General features: G+C 43.9%; 1 protein-coding gene across 1 annotated transcript in view; it reads right to left on the reverse strand.

Moving 5' to 3' along the window:
• The window catches only part of fndc1 (fibronectin type III domain containing 1), a 364919-nt gene that overhangs the window by 128239 nt on the left and 218110 nt on the right, over positions 1–18570 (reverse strand). Inside the window, exon 7 of the mRNA XM_060831599.1 lies at positions 10484–10674. Coding sequence (XP_060687582.1) covers positions 10484–10674 — 191 coding nt within the window. The remainder of the gene's footprint in view (positions 1–10483; positions 10675–18570) is intronic.

The following is an 18570-nucleotide window of genomic DNA, read 5'->3' on the forward strand; positions in this document are numbered from 1 at the left end:
AATGGCCACTGTCAGCTGGAACAGTACCCTCAGCAGGAGGAAAGACTCAAAGCCAGTGGATACATGGTGAGATTCTATTAACTATCTCTCTCTTGATATGAAAACTTCTTCAGATTTGTTCTTCTTCTCTCCTGGCAGCAGTGATTAAGTCAATGATGTGATGGCAGCTTTCTGGTAACATGTCCAAAACTCCTTTCTTCATGTGTCAGCTATATTTTACATGTGACTGTCTACAATGTGATCAATCATGTCCAAGTTGAATTTTAACTGATATATTTGTGATCTCAGTTTCAGGAATTATTATTGGTCATCATACAAGAATAAGAAACCAGCTTTTTTCTTTCCTCAGTCAGATATTCTGAAGTTAATATGTGCACTGTTATTGCCAAACAAAGAGGGCAAAGGCTTGGGAACTTTATGATCTACATGTACGAGCATTTTAGTACACAGAACAATTCTAACAAAAAGTAAAGGAGAAAGACTGAAATAGCTGTGGGTGAGTCATAGGAGAGATGACGATTTGTCTGGTTGAAGAAAAAAGAGACCGGGGAAGTTTTTTAAAAAATGAAGTGGAAACATTTATGAGGCAACTCCAGAAAGAAGTACATTATTAAAGAGCCATCCAGGTTTGGATAAATCATCCAGGTTGTTTGGATAAATATAGGAGATGGTGATGTACTGAGATTAGAACTGCTTCAGACAATGGCCATGTTTTAATTTGAAACAGTAAAATATGATCAGATTATTTGGCTGTCAAGCCCAAGAAGCCCTTGAACTCTGTTTCTAACTCAGTATTAATTTGCTGAGTTGAGGCTGTGCAAGGGGCCATTACCCTAATTCTATAAAGAGCTGTGTGGAGAAAGAAGGTCACACCAAAACTCCAGTCCAGAAAGGACACACCAAGACTCTCCTCCAGAACTGCCTCATGGTTTCTACTCAGAAACATGAGATTAATATCTTACACACAAAACGTTGAAACATTACATGTTTTTGAATTCCTAGATTTATGGAAGGAATAACTTTGAATAAATTTCAAAATATAAAATGCGCCAACTGTTTTTACTCTAAGTTACCTCCCACTTGCCATTTGTCTTGCTCAACTCTCCTAAATTTACACAATGAACTTAAGAAAGGTGATGAACAGAAGGAAATGAGTGAGGGAGCAAGAGGAGCCATGAGCAAAAATGTAGGAAGCCTGCAGCAGGGAGATTCGTAGATTTATACAGCACAGAAAAGGCCTGCTGGATAGAGTATGCACTGACACAACTATTCGTCATGATGTGGAGATACCTGATGCAGGAGCAGCGCTCTGAAAGCTTGTACTTCCAAATAAACCAGTTGGACTATAGCTGGTGTTGTATGATTTTTAACTACAACTACCAGTGTGCTTATCCCAATTTCCTGCACTTGTTCCATATTTTTCAATGTTGTGACATTTGAAGTGCTCATCCAAATATTTATAAAATTTGTAAGGTGTCCAGCCGCTACTACCTCCCCAGGCAGAGCATTCCAGATTCTCACCACCTGTTGAATGAAAATGTTTTTTCCCAAATTCCCTCTGAATCTCCTGTCCCTTATCTGAAAACTACACCCTCTCATGATTGACCCCTCAACCAAAGGGAACAGCAGCTCTCTATTCACTCTGTCAATAACCCTCATAATCTTACACATCAGTCTTCTCTGCTCTAAAGAAAACAATCTAAGCTTATTTAGTCTCTCTTTAAAGCTTAATTTTTCTATTCTAGGCAATCTTGGTGAACCATTTGCTGAGAGGTGCAAGGGAGGAGTGGAGGACTTCTGGGGAGTTTTAAAGTGAGTGAGATCTAAACCTGAGGCCCTACACCGTAGGGCCTTCCTCCCACCCACACCTCCTCTAATACTAAGAGTCTGTAAACTAGGTAAGTTTTCAGGTTTCACTTTTTTTTTCCTTCTCTTCCTTTGTTTAGTTCTGTGCAGACTTTCAGAGTAGTGGGGTAAGGATGTCAGGGCAGTTGCATATTCCTCCTGCAGAATGTGGCAGGTGAGAGACACTTCACATGTCTCTGTCGACTACATCTGCGGGAAGTGCACCTAAATCCAGTTCCTCGAAAACTGAGTTAGGGAACTGGAGCTGGAGCTGGATGAACTACGGATCATCCAGGAGGCTGAGGGGGAAATTGAGAGGATGTACAGGGAGGTGGTCACTCCCCAGACACAGGATAAAGACAGCTGGGTTCCTGTCAGAGGGAGGAAAGGGAACCGACGGTCAGAGCAGGGATCCCCTGTGGCTGTTCCCCTCAGCAATAAGTATACCGTTTTGGATACTGCTGGTGGGGACGGCCTACCAGGGGAAAGCCATAGTTGTCAGGTCTCTGGCACTGTGGCTCAGAATGGAAGTGCGAGAAACAGAAAAGCGCTAGTGGTAGGGGACTCAATAGTTAGACGGATTGACAGGAGATTTTGTGGTCAGGAACGGGTCTCCCAGAAGATATGTTGCCTCCCTGGTGCCAGGATCCGGGATGTCGCCAATTGGGTTTATAAGATTCTGAAGGGGGAGGGTGAGCAGCCAGAAATCGTGGTACATATTGGCACCAATGATATAGCCAGGAAAGGGACTGAAGATCTGAAAAGTGACTACAGAGAGTTAGGTTGGAAGCTGAAGAGCAGGAGGAGTAGAGTAGTGATCTCAGGTTTGCTACTGGTGCCACGAGATAGTGAGATGAGGAACAGTCAGCGAATGCAGCTTAACATGTGGCTGCGAGGCTGGTGCAGGAGGGAGGGCTTCAGATACCTAGACCATCGGGATACCTTCTGGGGAAGGTGGGACCTGTATATGAAGGATGGTTTGCACCTGAATTGGAGGGGTACAAATGTCCTGGGTGGGAGATTTGCTCATGCGATTCGCGAGGATTTAAACTAGTTTGGCACGAGGGTGGGAATCAGAGCCACATGTCTGAGAGGGGGTCAGTTGCAGACAGGTCAGTGACAGGATATATTGAATCTATCAGGAAGGTTTCTCACGTGATGAAACAAAGGGATCAGTTAAAGTGTGTCTCCTTTAATGCAAGGAGTCTCCGGAATAAGAGTGACAAACGTAGAGCATGGATCAGTACTTGGGGCTACGATGTTGTGGCCATAACGGAGATGTGGGTTTCACAGGGGAAGGGATGGTTGCTTGATGTTCCAGAGTTTAGAACGTTTAAAAAGAACAGGGATGTTGGAAAAAGAGGAGAGGGTGTAGCATTGCTAATCAGAGATTGCATCACAGCTACAGAAACAAAGGTTGTTGAGGAAGGTTTGTCTACTGAGTCAGTATGGATGCAAGTTAGAAACAGCAAGGGAGCAGCCACCGCATTGGGGGTTTTCTACAGACCACCTAATAGCAGTAGAGAGATTGAAGTTCTCCTAGACGGGCAGATTCTGGAAAAATGCAAAAGTAGCAGGGTTGTGGTTATGCATGATTTCAACTTTCCCAATATTGACTGGAACCTCATAAGTGCAGATGGTTTGGAAAGAGCCGTTTTTGTCAGGTGTGTTCAGGAGGGGTTCCTTACTCAGAATGTAGACAGACCGACGAGACGAGAGGCCATTTTGGATTTGGAGCTCGGTAACAAGCCAAGACAGGTGTCAGATCTCATGGTGGGAGAGCACTTTGGTGAAAGTGATCACAACTGCCTCACATTTAGTATAGTCTTGGAGAGTGAAAGTTGCAGTTACCGAGGGAAGATATTTAATTGGGGAAAGGAAATTATGATGCTATCAGACAGGAGTTGGGAAGTACAGACTGGGAGCAATTGTTCCACAGAAAGGGCACAGCAGACACGTGGAGACTATTTAAGGAACAGTTGTTGCGAGTGATGCACAAATTTGTTTCTCTGAGACAGGTAAGAAGGGGTAAGGTTAAGGAATCGTGGATGATGAGAACCGAGGAGCTTCTCGTCAAAAGGAAGAAGGCAGCGTACATAAGGTGGAGGAAGCAAGGATCTAGCACAGCTTTAGAGAATTACAGGCTTGCTAGAAGGGAGCTCAGAAATGAACTGAGGAGAGCCAGGAGGGGGCATAAAAAAGGTTTGGCAAGAAGGATTAAGGAGAACCCAAAGGCGTTTTACTCATACGTGAGGAATAAGAGAATGATCGGGGAGAAGATAGGGTCAATCAGGGATAGCGGAGGGAACTTGTGCGTGGAGTCTGAGCAGATAGGGGAAGCCCTAAGTGAGTTTTTTGCTTTGGTTTTCACCAAAGAAAGGGAACTTGTTATAAATGAAAACTTAGAGGAGCTGGGATATAGCCTTAACCAGGTCAAGATTGATGAAGATGATGTGCTAGAAATTTTGGAAAACATTAAGATTGATAAGTTCCCAGGGCGAGACCAGATTTATCCTAGGCTGCTCCAGGAAGCGAGAAAAGAGGTTGCTAAGTCACTGGCGAGGATATTTACCTCCTCACTCTCCACAGAAGTCGTACCGGAGGATTGGAAAGAGGCGAATGTTGTTCTACTTTTCAAGAAGGGTTATAGGGAAATCCGTGGTAGTTACAGACTAGCCAGTCTCACGTATGTGGTCAGCAAAGCTGTGGGAAGAATTCTGAGGGATAGGATTTATGACTATTTGGCAAAGTATTGTGTGATTAAAGGCAGTCAGCATGGCTTTGTGAGGGGCAGCTCATGCCTCACAAATCTTATTGAGTTCTTTGAGGAGATGTCAAGACAGATCGACGACGGTCGAGCAGTGGATGTGGTGTATATGGAATTCAGCAAGGTATTAGATAGGATTCCCCATGGTAGGCTCATTCATAAAGTCAGGTGCTGAAAAAACAGCAGGCCAGGCAGCATCAGAGGAGCAGGAGAATCGACAAATTCTTCAGGAGAATTCCTGAAGAAGGGCTTATGCCCAAAACATGGATTCTCCTGCTCCTCGGATGCTGCCTGGCCTGCTGTGTTGTTCCAACACCACACTTTTCAACTCTGGTCTCCAGCATCTGCAGTCCTCACTTTCTCCTCATTCATAAAGTCAGGAAATATGGGATACAGGGAGATTTGGCTATCTGGATTCAGAATTGGCTGGCTGACAGAAGGCAGAGAATGGTTGTATATGGAAAGTATTCTGCGTGGAAGACAGAGTTGAGTGGGGTCCCGCAGGATTCTGTTTGTGGGCCTCTGCTCTTTGTAGTTTTTATAAATGACTTGGATGAGGAGGCTGAGGGGTGGGTTAGTAAATTTGCAGATGACACAAAAGTTGGAGGTGTCATCGATAGTATACAGGGTACTGCAGGCTACAGCGTGACATAGACAGGATGCAGAGCTGGGCTGACAAATGACAGGTGGAGTTCAACCTGGATAAATGCGAAGTGATGCATTTTGGAAGGTCGAACTCGAATGCTGAATATAGGATTACCGACAGGATTCTTGGCAGTGTGGAGGAACAGGGATCTGGGTGTACAAGTACATAGATCCCTCAAAGTCGCCACCCAAGTGGATAGGGTTGTTAAGAATGCATATGGTGTTTTGGCTTTCATTAATAGGGGGATAGCTTAAGAGCCGTGAGATTTTGCTGCAGCTCTACAAGTTCCTGGTGAAACCACACTTGGAATATTGCGTCCAGTTCTGGTCACCCTACTATAGGAAAGACACAGAGGCTTTGGAGAGGGTGCAAAGAAGGTTTACCAGGATGCTGCCTGGACTGGAGGGCTTGCCTTATGAAGAAAGGTTGAATAAGCTTGGACTTTTCTCTCTGGAGAGAAGGAGGAAGAGAGGAGATCTGATTGAGGTGTACAAAATAATGAGATTAAAAATCACACAACACCAGGTTATAGTCCAACAGGTTTAATTAGAAGCACACTAGCTTTCGGAGCGACACTCCTTCATCAGGTGATTGTCAGGACAATCACCTGATGAAGAAGCGTTGCCCCGAAAGCTAGTGTGCTTCCAATTAAACCTGTTGGATTATAACCTGGTGTTGTGTGATTTTTAACTTTGTACACCCCAGTCCAACACCGGCATCTCCAAATCAAAAGTAATGAGAGGAATAGATAGAATCAATAGCCAGAGACCTTTCTCCAGGGCAGAATTGACTGGTACGAGAAGTCATAGCTTGAAGATATTAGGAGGCAGGTTTAAAGGAGACATCAGAGGTAGGTTCTTTGTGCAGAGAGTTGTGAATGCATGGTATGTGGTGCCAGCTGAGGTGGTGGAAGCGAAGTCATTGGGGACATTTAAGTAACTGCTGGACATGCACATGGATAGCAGTGAGTTGAGGGGTGCATAGGTTAAATTATTATATTTTACATTAGGATTAAGTCTCGGCACAACATCGTGGACCAAAGGGCCTGTTCTGTGCTGTACTTTTCTATGTTCTGTGTTCTATGTTCTGCCTCCTCTGTAACCCCTCCAGTGCTGTCACATTCTTCTTGCAGTGCGGCAATCAGAACTGTATATAGTAATCCAGTTGTGGCCTGACCAATGCTCTGTACAACCCCAACATCATCTCCTTGCTCTTATACTCTATGCCACGATGAAAGCAATTATCCTATTTGCCTTATCTATCCTATTCACATGCTCTGCCAATTTCAGGGATATGTGAATAATTACCACAAGATCCTATTATTGCTTTAAGTTACCCAGTGTTGTGCAATTCATTAAATACTCCTCATCTTGTTTCTTCTTCCAAAGTAATTCACCTCTCACTTAGCAGGGTTAAATGCTATGAGCCCCTGGTCTGCCCATCTGACCAGCCCATATCGTCCTGTTACCTACAAATCATCTTTTTTGCTATTAGCCTATCTACCAATCTTGGTGATGACTGCAAATTTGCTTAACATTCGCCCACATTTTCAACTACTTCATTTATGTATATAACAAACATTAAGGGTGCTAGTATTGTTCCTTGTGGACACCGGCCTCCAGTCACTCAAACAGTCGTCTACCACTACCCTTTGTGACCTATTACTAAGCCAGTTTCTGTTCCATCTCACCAACTTTCCGTCAATTCTATGTGCTTTTACCTTTTCAAACAGTTTCCTATGTGGGATGTTATCAAAAGCTTTGTTAAAATCCATTTCAACTACATCAACTAAACTTCCCTCATCTACATAGCTGATCATATTTTTTTCAAAATTCTCACAAATTTGTTAAGCATGACCTCCCTCTCCAATAGTTTCCCTACCACTGACACGAGATTCAGCAGTCTGTAATTTCTGGGTTCATCTCTACCAAAAGTGGAACCACATTTGCCATCTTTGACAAACTAACCACTCTAGGACAGGCCAACCAGAGACACGCAAGAGTGTTCTTGGAAGCCTGGTTTTCAACCAAAAAGGCCATCAACAAACACAAAGATAGACCCAGTGTTCATACTGCTGCAGAGAAGCCTGGAAGTGACACTCACCCCACAGACCATACCACATAAAACCCAAGTGGAATAGAACAACAGCACTTCATGAAAGTCATAATGATGATGTTACCCAGTATGGTAACAAAACGTCAGCACAATAACCCAGCAGCTCGGCGAGCTAACCAACTGCCACATTCACAACCCGAGCTACAGATCTTCGCAAAAACCTTAAAAATGTGCTAACATTTTACAATAGTATTTGTGTGGCACCTTGCCTTCTAGAAATCCAAATATAGTACATCACAGGGTGCCCGTTAGCCATTGCAGATGTTAATCTTTTAAAAAATCTCCAATGAATTGTTAAACATGATTTCTCTTTCACACACCATGCTGACTTCCCAATTTCCTTTAACGTCGCCTAAGTGCCAATTATAATTTCTCTAACAGTTGATTACAACATCTTCCCACCAAGTTGCAGAAGTAATGCTGAAAGGAAAATTCTTACACTTGAGCATACCAGCCCCATTACATGAGTCTTGCTAAATTTTGTAAAACAAGGCTTATTGTGTACATTACCAATATCTGGGCCCTAAGAATATGTTCAGATCTGGTATTTTTAATGCTTAACTAACAAAATAGTCCTGAAAGAAGCAAGTCATCTCCTCTCTCCAGGGCCATCATATTCTCATTCTGTAGACCTCCTCCTCTCACCCTTTCTTCTCTAATTTTCCTCAATACTTTCTATCCAGGGATGTTTTCAATCAAATCCTGGCCCTTGGAGTACGGGATGGGGGCGGCACGGTGGCTCAGTGCCAGAGAGATGCGTTCAATTCCCGTCTCGGGAAACTGTCTGCGTGGAGTTTGCATGTTCTCCCCATGTCTGCGTGAGTTTCCTCTGGGTGTTCTGGTTTCCTCCCACAATCCAAAGATGGGCAGGCCAGGTGAATTGGCCATGCTAAATTGTCCATAGTCTTAGGTGCATTAGTCAGGGGTAAATATAGGGTAGGGGAATGGGTCTAGGTATGTTACTCTTTGGAAGGTCGGTGTAGACTTGTTGGGCTGAAGGGCTGTTTCCATACTGAAGGGAATCTAATCTAAATTAACTTTGTCTCCATTACTGCCACAACATCATATTTCCATGAGGTTATGTTTTGCCCAGAGTACGCCAAACTGATCCAGCATCCTCCTTGCATTTTTATATATTAAATCTTAACTTGACACCGTCTAACACCTTACTGTTTCACGATCTTGTAAAATCTACCCTCTCTCCGAATTCTTTTTAAACCTTATTTATCCTTCCTAAAGCTATATCTTGATTTATATACCCTGGCCAAGTTAGTCTAAAACTTCACCAACACAAATAAAATACCTGCAGCCCTGTTGGCATTGAATTTGTCTGGCCTGTCTGGGTTCCACTGCCCTCAAAATGGATCGAGTTTACTTTGACAAAATATTATGTTACAGAGTTTTAACTTGGTGTTTGATGCACTTCCATAGCATAAAGAGCAAAAGGTAATACTCATTAATCAACCTCTACCCACAGTCTTGTGACAAAACTCCTTGATTATTCAATTTGATTTAGGCCCTGCTTTGGAGTCCACAATGCTCTGATAATTATTCCTCCATGCTTTTACATGTTCGACCCTCTTTCGTGATGCTTTGTTCTCAATAACTGACTGAAGGGCTATTTGGATGAGATACCAGTTTACCCATTAACCAATGAAAATAAAGCTAACTAAAATTAGAGGGTTGGACAGTAAGAAGGGGAATGGAAGGGAAGTAATTGATATGGCAACTGGAAAAAGAGTCAGGGAGCGTGCATCAAGTGTTGGTCGAAGTGGTTTGTACTCTTGGATCATTCTATAATACTGGGAGAGTTGATCCTTTTTTAAAACATAGACGGAAGTGGGTATACAGATGCTGGAGATCAGAGACAAGATTGGAGTTGTGCTGGAGAAGCACAGCCGGTCATGCAGCATCCGAGGAACAGGAAAATCGATGTTTCAGGCAAAAGCCCTTCATCACCCCTTCTTTAAAACATGCTGGGTTATCAGAAGATCAGGGACTCAGGTTCAATTCCAGTCTTGGGTGACTGTCAGTGTGGAGTTTGCATGTTGTCCTCATGTCTGCATGGGTTTCCACTCTGCGTTCTGGTTTTATCCCACAGTCCAAAGATGTGCACGTTAGATGGATTGGCCATGCTAAATTGACCAATATGTCCAGGGATATGTAGAGTAGGTGGATTAGCCATGGTAAAAGTGTAGGGTTACAGGGCAGGATGGAGGGTGGGTGTGGGTGTGATGCTCTTCAGAGGGTTCGTGCAGATTAGATGGACTGAATGCCCTCTTTCTGCGCTGTAGGGACTCTATGATTCTATAAGATTTTGAACATTTTCCTGCAAAGTACTTTTGGATCCCGTTATATATTTTTTAAAGAGTTCTGACCTATTAAAACTGAATAATTGGAAGGTTTATAAAAGAGCTGTCAGTCTACATCGGATTAAGTTTGGAAAGACATAGCAACTCTTGACTTTTACAGAAAATCTCTTGATCATTAAGAGTATGTTTCTTGATTTATGAGATGATAGAATTGGCATTACTGAGGCTGTTTTGGCTGTAAAACACTGCAGCAATATCTTCTTACTGGCTAGAAGTACTTTCTTGCCTCTCAGAAGTGACAATCTATTCTAAAGTTTTAATCAACACACATATTGCAAGAAAAGCCTTTCGAGTTCCACACCATTGCTGACATCTATCAACACTTCCAATATATAAAACAGCATAGCCATATTTATCAAATTTAACATGAACAGACATGGGTTCCACAAACAAGACATACTAGTGAATGACAGTTATCAGCTTAACATCAGATGATGATATTTCTCTCAAGTGAAAATGGAAATAACAAAGCACACTGTCTTTCAGGTATTGGTTACAAAGTTACTGAATACGTAACAAAATTAAGTTTGTTCAAAACTAGTAAGGCCATCAGATTCAAATCCTCCAACACATTGGAAATAAAGTCTATTCCCAATAACTCAAAGGGTGCGGAATTTGAGTGACCATATAATTCAGCCTTCTTGACAGGTGAAGTAAATGTCATCAAATAATATAAATAAATTTGAACATGGGGTTACATTTGCAATGACCTTGCAGCACTGAGCATTAAAAACATACCAGACTCTGGTGTTCTTTGAAAAACTGAAACACTCCATTTGCCATCTCTGTCTCCTTGTGAAGTACGAACAGAGAATTCATATATGGAATCTGATGTCAGCTTGTCAATCAGAATTCGCCTATATGTCTTAGATATCTTATATTCCCATTTGGCAGATTCTCCTTTCTCTCTGTATCTAACAGTGTAATATCTGAAAGGTCAAGAAGAACACAAAAATAAAACATTAGGCTTGTATAATACTTTACTATTGTGAGTCATCCCAGGCAGATCATCCACAGTGGGTGCACGAATAAATTTGGCAGATGAAACAAAAATTCAAGAGTTTGGTACTTCAAGCCATTTGGGTTGTTCTCTTACTCCATCTTTGAGCTGTTTTTTATACTTTTTTGATGCAATGTAACAACTTACAATCAAGAATTTGACCACTCCAAGGTCCATGATGTCACTGCTCTTGAGCCAGTTGCTGATTCAAAACACATTCAGTAAGGAAGTGCCAGTAAGGAAGTGATTTATTTGCTCTATGGCCACACAGATCAGAGAGCTGGGAGCATGAACCTGCTATTAATAATCACTGTCAACACTAAATCCCTATTGTTTATATTTTCAATTGCTGCTACTTTACTATCAGTGATGTGGAGGAGCCAGTACTGGACTGGGGTGGACAAAGTTAAAAATCACATCACACCAGGTTATAGTCCAACCGGTTTATTTGGAAGCACTAGCTTTCGGATCGCTGCTTCATCAGGTGTTTTATCATGCAAAGTGTTTCAACAATGGAATTCAATGACATATATCTCTGTGCTTAAACATAGATGTGGAGGTGCAGGTGTTAGACTGCCATGGATAAGGGCAGAAGTCGCATGACACCAGGTTTATTTGAAATTTCAAGCTTTCAGAATGCTACTCCTTTATCAGATGAAGTGAAGAAAAGCACACAGGCACAGAATTTATAGGCTGAGATCAAAAGATCACACAAATGCTGTGAGTGGAGTGTCGATAGCTGAATAATAAGTATCTGCAGATGATCAAAAATGTCAGACAGTGTGAGTAAAGTGTCAACACCTGAATAGCAACTGAAGGGATGACCTATAGTTCAAATAATTGAGTCAGAGAGATAATTACAAAAAGTTAAAAATAAGGTAGTGCTGAAGACAAACCAAATGGCTGGAATAACATGACAGGTATGAGTCACATGCCGACGGTCTAACCAAAGTAGCAAGTAATCCAAAACTATACAAACTGATTAAGGTAGAGAGATCATAACAAGTTAACAAGATGGTGCCAAAACAAGACAGTAACGTTTCACAGATACAGAACAGTACGCTGGGGTTAAATGTAGCACAACATGAACCCAAGATCATGGTTGAGGCTGTCTTCACGGATACAGAACTTGGCTATCAGTTTCTGTTTGGTGATCCTGCGTTGCTGTGTATCTCAAAGGCGGGCTTGGAGGACGTTTACCCAATGAATGTCCTTGACCACTAAGTGTTTCCTGACTGGAAGGGAACAATCCTGTCCGGTAGTTTTGGGCGGCACGGTGGCACAGTGGTTAGCACTGCTGCCTCACAGCCCTTGAGACCCGGGTTCAATTCCCGACTCAGGCGACTGACTGTGTGGAGTTTGCACGTTCTCCCCGTGTCTGCGTGGGTTTCCTCCGGGTGCTCCGGTTTCCTCCCACAATCCAAAGATGTGCGGGTCAGGTGAATTGGCCATGCTAAATTGCCCGTAGTGTTAGGTAAGAGGTAAATGTAGGGGTATGGGTGGGTTGCGCTTCGGCGGGTCGGTGTGGACTTGTTGGGCCGAAGGGCCTGTTTCCACACTGTAAGTAATCTAATCTAATCAGTTGTTCTGCGGTTGAGAGTGTGGCGCTGAAAAAGCGTAGCAAGTCAGGCAAAATCCGATGAACAGGAGAATGGACTTTTCGGGGAAAAAGTCTTTCATCAGGAATGATTGTTGTGCAGTGTCCTATCATTCATTGTTGTATGGTCTCGCCAATGTACTTGCCTCAGGGGCATCCTTGCCTGCATCATAGGAGGTAGACAACATTGGCTGAGTCACATGAAAATCTTCCTTGTACGTGGTGGGTGGTGTTCCCACATGTGATAGTAGTATCTATGTCGAAGATCTGACATGTCTTGCAGAGCTTGCTGTGATAGGGTTGTGTGGTGTTGGAGTCAATTTTATCCTGAAGGCTGGTTAGTTTGCTGCGAATGATGCCTATTTAGTAATTTGGCAGTTGTTTGTAGGGGAGAAGTTGGGGCGTAGGGATGATCTTGGTGAGATGTTTGCTGTCATCAATGACATGTCGAAGGCTGCAAAGAACATGTGTAGTTTCTCTGCTCCAGGAAAGTACTGGACAATGAAGGGTACCCTATCAGTCATGTCCAATGTCTGCCTTCTGAGGAGGTCATGGCACATGGGACTAGGTGATCGATGCATTGAGCATCATATCCCATTCTTATGAGAGCATTTTTCAGCACCTTTAGGTCTGTTGTGCTTCTCCTTGTCTGAGCGGATCCTATGAATACGCAGGGTTTGTCCATAGGTGATGGCTTCTTAAACATGTTTAGGGTGGAAGTTACAGAAGTGCAACATCGTGAAGTTATCCGTGGGCTTGTCATAGAGGAAGGTAGTGAGGTGTCCATCTTGAGATGTCCAAGAATGAGACTAATTTTGAAGCCTAGTCCATGGTAAGTCTGATGGTGGGTTGCAACTTGTTGACATCATTGTGTAGTCGCTTCAGTGATTCTGTACTATGAGTCCAGAGGAAGAAAATGTTGTCAATGTATCTGATGTCTCGCATTGCTTGGAGGAGGCATGGTATATTGGTGAGACTATGTAGACACTATGACATGGGACGAAAGGACATCATGCAACAACCACCGGACAGAAGCATTCTCTCCCAGTTGGGAAACACTGCAGTCGTCAAGGACATGCAGCCTCTAATCTTTAGACAAGCGTTCTCCAAGCCAGCCTTTGAGATATACAACAATGCAGAATCACATTGCATAAAAATACTATTTTGTTCAAAAAGTACACAATCTGTAGGCAGTCAGTCCCCGTGACACTTTATAAATACCTACTTTGGAAATAGAATAGTCTGACTCAAGGTTGGGATACAGATAGACTCTAACGTCACATCTTTAATGCATTATCTGAGCTGAGATGTCACTTTTGTTTATAAAACCTAAAGTTATTCCAAGGACTGTGACTTGAAAGAAGTTCTGGAATTTACATATTAATCAATCAAAATCTGCAAACCCATTCTAACTGCTCAAAGACTTAACAGTAATTTTGGTTTGTTCAATACATCACATCAGTTGTATGACACTTTTTTATTGAAAAAGAGTTTTATTTTTTACAAAATTATAAAATTACAAAAGTATAACAATCTTATGGTACATCAACAATAACAATAAACTAACTACTACCCGACAAAACAAATCAGAAATATTAAAAGAGAGAAAAGAGAAAGAAAAAGAACAACCTTCCCATACTTCAATTTCATAAATAATTAAACATAATAAGTTAAATTAAATTAGCTTGAATTGAGCTAAACTGACTTAACTTACACCACTCAGCACCAGCCCACCGAAGCTCCCATCATCGGGAGCATCAGTTAACGTACGTGTATTTGTTCGGGATTCTTCCTGTCAGGGTCCCTGGCCCACCAGACACAGTCTTCACGGCTAGACAAAGGCCTTATCAGCATGGCTGACAAGTCTGCATGTATGTGATTCAAAAAGGGCCACCACATCTTTCTGTTTTCTGCTGCACCGTGCTTGTAAGGAAGTCTAGGGGGATGTGCTCCATCACTAACCTACGCTATCCCAAAAGACCAAGGGGGGTTTTCTGAGCCTCATTCAGACGTGGCAGGTTTGGCGATCCCAGGAGGAGGGATACCGAATCTGCCTTAACCTCAGTCCCCAAGATCTCCTCCAACGCATTTTCTATGGCGCCCCAATATCTGCGAATCTTATGGCAAGATCAACAATGTGTGAGATTATCAATGTCTGTTTTACACTTAGAGCACTTGGAAATGCTCCTTTTAAAAATTTTGCGAGCCAGTTTGGAGCCAGATGTAAAGAGAGAGCGAAAAGGGACTAGCAAAGATAACAAGAAAGGGAAGGAAGAAACAACCCCAGATGTTACAGGAACAAAGTCAGGAAAATAAAGTAAAGAGGGAGAACAAAGAAAATACCATAGTCCATAGTATGTGTAGCTCAGTGCTGCAGTGGATGCCCAGAGAAGGGAGCCGGAAGATAAGTGAAGACCAGTTTAAATTAACGTTTTTCTTTTCGCAGTCTGTGTGTATTTTTTTTCAATTAGGAGCGGGAACCCGGAAGTCGTCAACAGAGGCTTCTGGGAAGGTAAGAAGTTTGAGTGGAGAAGGAACCTGAGACACTACATGTGTAGTGTCTCCCACCCTCCCTCCTCCTCCTCTAACCTAAAAAAGAGGACTCAGTCGGTTGAACAGGTAAGCTACTTAGTGTTCTTGTTTTGGAGACTAAGTGTAGAGTTTTGGCAGCGCAGGCAGTGGAATGTTCCTCCTGCAGGATGTTTGAGGTAGGGGTGACCACCAATGTTCCTGCCGACTTCACCTGCAGGAAATGCAGCCAGCTCCAGCTCCTCACAGACCGTGTTAGGGAACTGGGAGCTGGAGTTGGATGAACTGAGGATTATTCAAGAGGCTAAGAGGTTGATAGATAGAAGCTACAGGGACATAGCTACGCCAGAGAACAGAGGTAGCTGGGTAACAGTTAGAGGTGGGAAGGGGAGGAAGCAGGCAGTGCAGGGATCCCCTGTGTTCATTCCCTCAACAATAAGTATACCGCTTTGGATATTGTTGGGGGGGACGGCCTAGCAGGGGTAAGCTGCAGTGACCGGATCTCTGGCACGAGGTCCAGCTCTGAGACCCAGAAGGGAAAGGGGGAGAGGAGGAGAGCGCTAGTTATAAGAGACTTTATAGTTAGAGGGACAGACAGGCGGTTTTGTGAACATGGGCAAGACTCTCGGATGGTTTGTTGCCTCCCGGGTGCCAGGCTCCGAGACGTCTCGGACCGTGTCTTCAGATTCCTAAAGGGGGTGGGTGTGCAGCCAGAAGTTGTGGTGCACATTGGCACCAACGACATAGGTAGGAAGAGGGGTGGGGAGGTCATTCAGGAGCTCAGGGAGTTAGGCTGGAAGCTAAAAACTAAGACGGACAGAGTCGTCATCTCTGGGTTGTTGTCGGTGCCATGTGACAGTGAGGAAAGGAATAGGGAGAGAGTGCAGTTGAACACGTGGCTGCAAGGATGGTGTAGCAGGGAGGGCTTCAGGTATTTGGACAATTGGACTGCATTCTGAGGAAGGTGGGACCTGTACAAACAGGACGGGTTGCACCTGAACCAGAAGGGCACCAATATCCTGGGGGGTAGGTTTGCTAGCACTTTTGGGGGGGTTTAAACTAATTTGGCAGGGGGATGGGATCCGGACTTGTAGTCCAGCAAGTAGGTTAATTGTTTTTCAGGATGTCCAAGAATGTAGGGAGGCTGTGGAGAAGGTTGCACTGACAGGGAATACTTGCGGACACAGAGATGGGCTCAAGTGTGTATATTTCAACGCAAGGATTATCAGAAATAAGGTGGGTGAACTTAAGGCGTGGATCGGTACTTGGGACTACGATGTTGTGGCCATCACGGAAACGTGGATAGAAGAGGGACAGGAATGGTTGTTGGAGGTTCCTGGTTACAGATGTTTCAGTAAGATTGGGGGTGGTAAAAAAAAGAAGGGGGGGTGTGGCATTGCTAATTAGAAATGGTATAAAGGCTGCAGAAAGGCAGTTCGAGGGGGATCTGCCTTTGGAGGTAGTATGGACTGAAATCAGAAATAGGAAAGGAGCAGTCACCTTGTTGGGTGTTTATTATAGGCCCCTCAATAGTAGCAGAGATGTGGAGAAACAGATTGGGAAACAGATTTTGGAAAGGTTCAGAAACCACAGGGTAGTAGTCATGGGTGATTTCAACTTCCCAAATATTGATTGGAAGCTCTTTAGATCAAGTAGATTGGACGGGGCGGTGTTTGTGCAGTGTGTCCAGGAAGCTTTTCTAACTCAGTATGAAGATTGTCCGACCAGAGGGGAGGCCATATTGGATTTGGTACTTGGTCACGAACCGGGACAAGTGATGGGCTTGTTAGTGGCGATAGTGACCACAATTCTGTGACTTTCACCTTGGTTATGGAGAGAGATAGGTGCATGCAACAGGGCAGGTTTTACAATTAGATTAGATTACTTACAGTGTGGAAAGAGGCCCTTCGGCCCAACAAGTCCACACCGACCCGCCGAAGCGCAACCCACCCATACCCCTACATTTACCCCTTACCTAACACTACGGGCAATTTAGCATGGCCAATTCACCTGACCCGCACATCTTTGGACTGTGGGAGGAAACCGGAGCATCCGGAGGAAACCCACGCAGACACGGGGAGAACGTGCAAACTCCACACAGTCAGTCGCCCGAGTCGGGAATTGAACCCGGGTCTCAGGCGCTGTGAGGCAGCAGTGCTAACCACTGTGCCACCGTTCCGCCCACATGCCACCGTGCCGCCCACAATTGGGGGAAGGGTAAATACAGTGCTGCAAGACAGGATCTGAGGAGCATAAATTGGGAGCATAGGCTGTCAGGGAAGGATGTCGTTGAAATGTGGAACTTTTTCAAGGAACAGATACGACGTGTCCTTGATATGTATGTACCTGTCGGGCAGGAAAGAGATAGTCGTGTGAGGGAACCTTGGTTGACGAGGGAGGTTGAATGTCTTGTAAGGAGGAAGAAGGAGGCTTACATAAGGTTGAGGAAACAAGGTTCAGACAGAGCGTTGGAGGGATACAGGATAGCCAGGAGGGAGCTAAAGAAAGGGATTATGAGAGCTAAGAGAGGGCATGAAAAATCTTTGGCGGGTAGGATCAAGGATAACCCCAAGGCTTTTTATGCGTATGTGAGAAACATGAGAATGACGAGAATGAGGGTAGGTCCGATCAAGGACAGTAGTGGGAGACTGTGTATTGAGTCGGAAGAGATAGGAGAGATCTTGAATGAGTACTTTTCTTCAGTATTTACAAATGAGAGGGACCGTATTGTTGAAGAGGAGAGTATGAAACGGACTGGTAAGCTAGAGGAGATACTTGTTAGGAAGGAAGATGTGTTGGGCATTTTGAAAAACTTGAAGATAGACAAGTCCCCCGGGCCTGACGGGATATATCCTAGTATTATGTGAGAAGCATAATAGAGTAGATAGAGTAGACAGTCAGAGACTTTTTCCTCGGGTACAACAGAGGACATAAATTTAAGGTGTAGAGTGGAAGGTATAGGGGGGATGTCAGGGGTAGGTTTTTTACCCAGAGAGTGTGGGGCATGGGATGCGCTGCCTGTGGGAATGGCAGAGTCAGAATCATTGGTGACCTTTAAGTAGCAATTGGATAGGTACATGGATAGGTGCTTAAGCTAGGACAAATGTTTGGCACAACATCGTGGGCCGAAGGGCCTGTTCTGTGCTGTGTTGTTCTATGTTCTATATTTAACCCAAAAAATCTATTTTAAATTATCTAGGAAATCCTTTGCCCTTTCCACTGAATCAAAATTATGCATTGGTCTTTCATGGCTGAAGCACAACACTGCTAGGTACCTTGGAGAATACTGATTGTTCAAGTATTCTCAGCCTCTTCTTTACTTCATCATAAGTTTTCCCCTTTCTGATCACAGCCCCAGGAAAGTCCTGAATAAGCATGATTTTTGGTCCCTTGTAGATCAGGGCCTGTGGGTCTTTCCCCAGCATTCTGGAAGTTTATCTGTGCAACACTGAAATCATGCTAGGACTGGGCAGGGGCGCTGGTTTGATCCAGGCCTGTGCACCACGATCTGGTGAGCCCGCTCAACTCACACCTGGCCTGATTTGGCTTCCAACCCCAGGAGCTGTGGGAGCCATTGCTCCAGGAAGCTGACCAGCTGACTTCCCTCGTCTCACTCCAGTGACCCGATAACGTGGACATTTTTTCTCTGACCGCAATTCTTGGGGTTGTCAACTTACTTGATCAAGGCCTGCACCTGTG

Source organism: Hemiscyllium ocellatum, chromosome 10 (genome assembly GCF_020745735.1).
Source record: "Hemiscyllium ocellatum isolate sHemOce1 chromosome 10, sHemOce1.pat.X.cur, whole genome shotgun sequence".
NCBI classification, from domain to species: Eukaryota; Metazoa; Chordata; class Chondrichthyes; order Orectolobiformes; family Hemiscylliidae; genus Hemiscyllium; species Hemiscyllium ocellatum.